This window comes from Condylura cristata, unplaced genomic scaffold (assembly GCF_000260355.1).
Source record: "Condylura cristata isolate star-nosed mole 26May11 unplaced genomic scaffold, ConCri1.0 scaffold00041, whole genome shotgun sequence".
NCBI classification, from domain to species: Eukaryota; Metazoa; Chordata; class Mammalia; order Eulipotyphla; family Talpidae; genus Condylura; species Condylura cristata.
Window position 1 is genome coordinate 5,671,778 of NW_004567142.1, and position 5,672 is coordinate 5,677,449.

The 5,672-nt window shown below is 62.1% G+C and overlaps 1 protein-coding gene across 1 annotated transcript in view; it reads right to left on the reverse strand.

Moving 5' to 3' along the window:
• LOC101635631 (transmembrane protease serine 9-like) overlaps positions 1 to 5,672 on the reverse strand; it is a 51,254-nt gene that overhangs the window by 8,232 nt on the left and 37,350 nt on the right. Inside the window, exons 3-5 of the mRNA XM_012733530.1 lie at positions 4,484 to 4,739; positions 2,826 to 2,959; positions 1,382 to 1,526 (exon numbers count right to left, since the gene is read on the reverse strand). Coding sequence (XP_012588984.1) covers positions 1,382 to 1,526; positions 2,826 to 2,959; positions 4,484 to 4,739 — 535 coding nt within the window. The remainder of the gene's footprint in view (positions 1 to 1,381; positions 1,527 to 2,825; positions 2,960 to 4,483; positions 4,740 to 5,672) is intronic.

Below are 5,672 nucleotides of genomic sequence, written 5' to 3' on the forward strand. Positions count from 1 at the left end.
CGCGCGGAAGGCGCGCCTGGACAAGACCCGCAGCCGCGATCGGGTCGGGTCTGAGGGTGCCACAGCTGTCGCCCCGCGGCGCGCGTGCTGGTTCGGGGAAGCCAGACTCGGCCGGCGAGAGGGTCCCCCCGGCGCGCGGGGTGAGCCGCCTCGCTCCGCCCTTCCCGTTCCCAGCTTAGAAGCGCCCCAAAACCAGCGTTGCCACGTGGAGGGCAGGCTGCGGCCGCCTCCCAGGAGCCCCTCCGGGCGGGCACCGCGGGCACCCGGCGCTTCGCGGAGGCCCCGGACAGGGTGACCGACACCCACAGCCCTGGAGCAGAAACGCCGCGTCCCTCCCCGCGGGGGGGTCACGTGACGCCAAGCGCCCGGATTGGCCGAGGCCGGCCACGTGACCGCAACGCCGGCAACCCATTGGCCACTCAGCGGCCTATCAGGTGGCAGAGGGGGGAGCGCGCTGGCCCCGCCGCATCCTGTTCTCGAGAGGGTCCGGGCGCCGTCCCCGGGGAGGATGCTGCGGGTGGCGGCCGGAGGGGGCGTGCAGAGGCTGTCACGGGGGCGCAGGGGAGGCGAGGAAGCAGCCGCTGGGCAGATGCAGAGGCTTGAAGCAGAGGAGCCATGGACAGTGGGGTGTGGGGCAGCAAGAAAGGAGGGCGGCGCGTGGGAAGCCTGCCCGGGCAGACACGGAGGGGACGCAGCCGTCCCTGCGGTCACGTCTTTATTGCCTTACAGTCACGACCCCTGCGCCTGCATCTTGCCCTAGACGGCTTGCTTGGGGTTTTTGTTCTGAGAACTCCCGTCCCCCCCTCAGTTCAGACGCCAGCAGTGATGGGACTCTGGGACTCGCTGCTTCCTAGCCCCGCCGCTCCCTCCGCTCAGCTGCTCGGAGCTGGGAGAAAGGTCTCTGCTTCTTTTGAGACGAGCGCTTGGAGCTGCCAGCGTCGCGTGCGTTGCATTGGGTGGTGCTTCTGTGGACAGTCCCGTGTGAATGTGTAAGCCCTTGTTACAGCTCTGGCTTTTCTACTCTGCGTTCCTCGCAGTGTGTGGGAGGGGACTCACCCCCATGGAAGCTTTGAGATGCTTTAGCTGCTCCGAAAAATGAAACAGAAACCCTGTGCAATGTCTTTCACACCCCCTGGGTATTTGAAAACCCCTAAATACATTACTTCCCATGAAATGACCCACCCATTCCTCCAAGTCCTTCTGGGAATAAATGATGGCCAGCGAGGCGCCGGAGGTCGTCCTGTCCATCAGACCTCCCAGCAAACCTCGGGGGTCGCGGGACACAGAACCCCACCCCTCCACCCCCAGGGGCAAACGCAGACAGGGAAGAAGCCAGCCTGGGGCCTTTGACTGAGGGAATCTCTCAGAGGTCAGCCCCGGCTGCCTATGGTCTTCTTGATCCAGTTCAGGTAGCGGCAGATGTTGGTATAGACGCCGGGTCTCTCGGGGCGCCCGCAGGGGTCGGAGCCCCAAGATGTGATGCCCTGGAGAACGCCATTACACACCAGGGGGCCCCCTGAATCACCCTGGAAGGGGAGAGTAAGAGGACAGTTTCACCTGCTTGCCTTCGTTTCTTTCCAGCATCTGGTACTGGTTCTGTGGAGCGAGTGGCCCCGTCTAGCCAAGGGGACAGAATATTGGCCCCGGGGCAATGGTGAGAGGGAAACAGACAATGAAAAACATTTAAAACACTACATAGAGTTAATGTGGTAATGGGATATTGTGCGGGATAAATGAGTAGGCAGAGCTGGAGATGTGGTCCTTTCTTTGGAAAAATAGGGGGGCTTCTAGGAGGAGGTGACATTTTGAGGAAGTCTGATTTAACTGAGATTGAAGACTTGCTGCTCCATGTGTGAAGGGGAGGGAGATGTGGGCAAGTCTGTGGACAGTGGGGAAACAGGTCTGGCAGCTCCATCCAGGAAGAGAACAGAGGACGGTAAGAGGAAACAAAACCGAAGCTGCCTCTGTTCCTGATCAGTGGTGGGGACGGACACACACACTGGTGGAGTCTGAGGAACAAGACCACTGTCTCCAGGGAACCACCTAGAGAGTGGATTTCGTGGCAGGGCCATGACTGGAAGTGATGTCATACCTGCCGTGGAGATGAGGCAGGGAAACTGTCCTCGGTGACCTAGCATTAGCCAAGAGGGCGGGGCGCCCCCGAAAAGGACAAAGCACTTAAGAGAGAAAATGCCACGTTTGTGACAGATCCCAAGATTTGTCATCTCAGGGTGGGGAGCCCATGGGGGAGCCTGGGAGCAAGGGCGCCACCCCCTGGCCGGCTGGGACACCTCGTAAGGGACCAGTCAGAGAAGGGGGCGGAGAAGGGGGCGGAGCCCAGTCAGAGAAGGGGGCGGAGCCCAGTCAGAGAAGGGGGCGGAGCCAAGTCAGAGAAGGGGGCGGAGCCAAGTCAGAGAAGGGGGCGGAGCCAAGTCAGAGAAGGGGGCGGAGCCCAGTCAGAGAAGGGGGCGGAGCCCAAGCCCAGCTGCCCCAAAGGAAGCCGGTGATGGTGGCCTGGTCCCAGTAGGCCAGCGCAGACCACAGGAGCTGGAGCAGGGAAAGGATGCGGGACCCCGACCTCCCCCCCCCAGCATTCCTTCTTTCTTCACGGCCACCTCCTCTCACCCCCTCCCTGCACCCCATCTTGCAGACAAGGGCTCCCAAAGAAATGACAATTTAGCTTCTGGGTGAGAGTTTTCTGAGCCTGCGTCCTACTCCATAAAGATGGGGGTGCCTCCTCTGGGTGCTGACTCTTGGAGTCACCCCCAATCACCCTAGACGTCGACAGGAGAGAAAAGGAGGAGAGGGCCTTGGGAGCCGCTCACCTGGCATGTGTCAGCTCCGTGGCTGTCGCCCGCACAGACCATTCCGTCTGTGACTTGCCCCGGGTAGGCGTCCTTGCACTGCTTCTGGGGAAAGATTTCAATTTCTGCGCAGTTGAGGGTGTCAGGGAAATTATCTGAGGGGAAGAGGTGGTACGTTCTCAGAAAGAGCAGCCTTTTCCCTTCCTCCCTGAGTCTAATCTGGCTTCAGTGCACCCACGGCAGCACGGGGAGTTTCTCCCATGAAACAGCCATGAAAAGGGCTCCCCTTTCTCCATCTAGAGGTCGCCGGTACCCTACCTTTTGCTTTTTTTGTCCTGAGTCATTTTCAAATGAAGAAGCAGGCGATGGGGGGGATTGGGGACACATCTGAACCTCACTCTCAGACCACCAGGTCCCCAATCTCCAGTAAATCCGACTTCTTCAAAATGTCACCTCCTCCTAGAAGCCCTCCCTGATCATTCCAATGAGTGCAGCATCCCTCCAGCCCTCCCCAGGCATTTATCCTCCACGGTCTCCCCTCATAGCGTTTAACTTTACATATTTTTTTGTTTGCTTCCCCCACCTGGTGTGCAGCTTCCCACGGGGACGTACCAGATGCTTCCAAATAAGCATTAACGATGGAGAGAGAGTGGGTTTTTCTCAGCACCTCTGAGGGGTAGATGCCAGGGCAGGAGGCTTGTACCAGGCACTTCCATGTGCCAGGAACGCTGCACGCCCAGCCTCTACCACTCCTCTCCAGGAGGGCATGCAGCCCATCCTCCGGTCATCACGCGTTCATTCAACAGGTTAGTGAGCACCAGCTGTGGGCCGGACGCCATGCTGAGCCCCAAGGACACAATAAAGAAAGCAACCTGGCCCGAGGGAGCATAAGTCTATTGGGGAGCTCTGTGACCAGGAGCAGGGTGGGGGGAGCAGGGCGGTGCGAGCTGTCGTGCCTCACCCTCCAGCCTGCGGGTGTCCAGGTAGCCCCCGGCCCTTTAGAAGAAGGGTTCAGAAGGGCAGGGACCTGTGCTCGGCTGCCCCTTGGCAGACACCACTGTGCTGTGACCTGAACCCCATTTTTCCACTTTGAAGCAGGGTGAGGGGCTACCTGGACTCTGAAGCCCCCAAAGGACGACCTCAATGCTGGCTGTGAGTTTTGGACTCAGAGAGGCGGGAGCTGGAAACTCAGCACGTGGGCTGAGGGGAGACACCTGGCTTCCTGGACGCAAGGAAATAGCTGGGGCCAGCAACTCTGGGCTCACGGGGAAAGTTAGTGAGGGACTGAGGAGCTTGTTTTCTTGAACTGTGGCGGTGCTGGTATGTCCCAGGTCTGATGAGGTTTTTAGAAATCTTGTACAAAAGGTCTCATAACATGGCACTCTCCCTCATAACGGCGGTCCGCAGGACTGCCCCCCACCCACTCATCAGCCATCCGTCCACCAACCACCAGCCACCCCCACGCACTCATCCACCACCCGTCCGTCCACGCGTCCGTCCACCCGTCCGAACTGGATGCTACTTGACTTTCTCTTCCATCCCTCCCGCTAAGATTCTGCTCTCCCAGGTTTCCAGCGGGAGCCACCGTGACTCTCGACCTCACATCTCTTTCCCTTTCCTTATCCCCTCCCGGGACAAAGCTCTGCCGAGGACTTGGGGGCCCCCCCGCCTCCCGCTACCTTGGGGGCTGGTCACGGTGCCCCAGCCCGAGATGTTGCATTTCTGGCCAACTTCAGCGCAGCGATCTGCCAGCTTGATGGGCTTCACTTTGGACCCCAGGGTGGCCCGGCCACGGAGCCGGATGAGCATGAGGTCGTGGCTGTGGTCCTCGCTGCTGCGGTTGTAGCAGGGGTGCGGGATGGACTGGGCCACCGCCATGTCCTGCTCGGACGCTTCCTTATACTTCAGGCTGTGCTCCCCCAGGCGGACTGTGTACTTCCTGTAACGGCGGGGGCACTCAGGCCGGGCAGGGGTCCAGGCCCCCGGCCTCAGACCAGGCGTCCAGGCAGCCCCCCGGCCCCTCACTGAGACCTGGGGGTGCACGGCCCTCTGTCCCATCCACTCGACCTCCCTCAGATGCCAAACCAGCCCCTGCCCCCGCGGCCCACCCCACTCACGACTTTCTGCAGTGGGCAGCAGTGATGACCCAGTTGTCTTCTATGAGGACACCCCCGCAAAGCAGCCTGTTGCCCTGGAACAGCGCGGTCTGCCAAGGCTGCGAATGGGGTTCGCACTCCTGGCCCTCCAGGACCTTGGACCCCTGCGCCCTCCAGTGTCCTGCTGCAGGAGAGTGAGGGTTGGATGCCACTCCAGGGGCTGGCGCCGGCCAGGAAAATCACTGTGGGTTCAAGCGGACCCCCCCAGCACGTTCTCGGCCTGACTCCTCTCGGGCGCATCCACCCTCCCAGGTACCCCCATCCTGGCGCCACCCCCGGGACCCCACTGAAGCCCACTCCCCAGCGCTGCCCCCAAGCGCGTCGGTGGCCTGCATAGGGGCTCTTCCGCGGGCAGCCCCGCAGGCTCGGCGAGCAGGGGCCGGTGGACAGCATAACGCGGCCACCTACCCGCCCCGCACAAGCCTCCGCCCGCCCCGCCGGGGTCCCCCGCCCCCGCGCGCGCGCCCGACCTACCCCGCATGCCACCCCATGCACCACGGAACTCGCCACCTGCCCCAGGCCGGGCGCCCCCGCGCCTCCCGGCCCTCACCTGCCCAGGTTTCCGTCGGCAGAAAGAGCAGCAGCGTCCAGGTCCAGGCGGCGGCGGGCGGGGGGCGTCCCATGGCGGAGCTGGGGAGAGGGCGAGGGCGGGGCTGCGCGGAGAGGAAGGAGGAGTCCGACATCCTAGTGGGACCTCGGGGCTGGCCGCAGC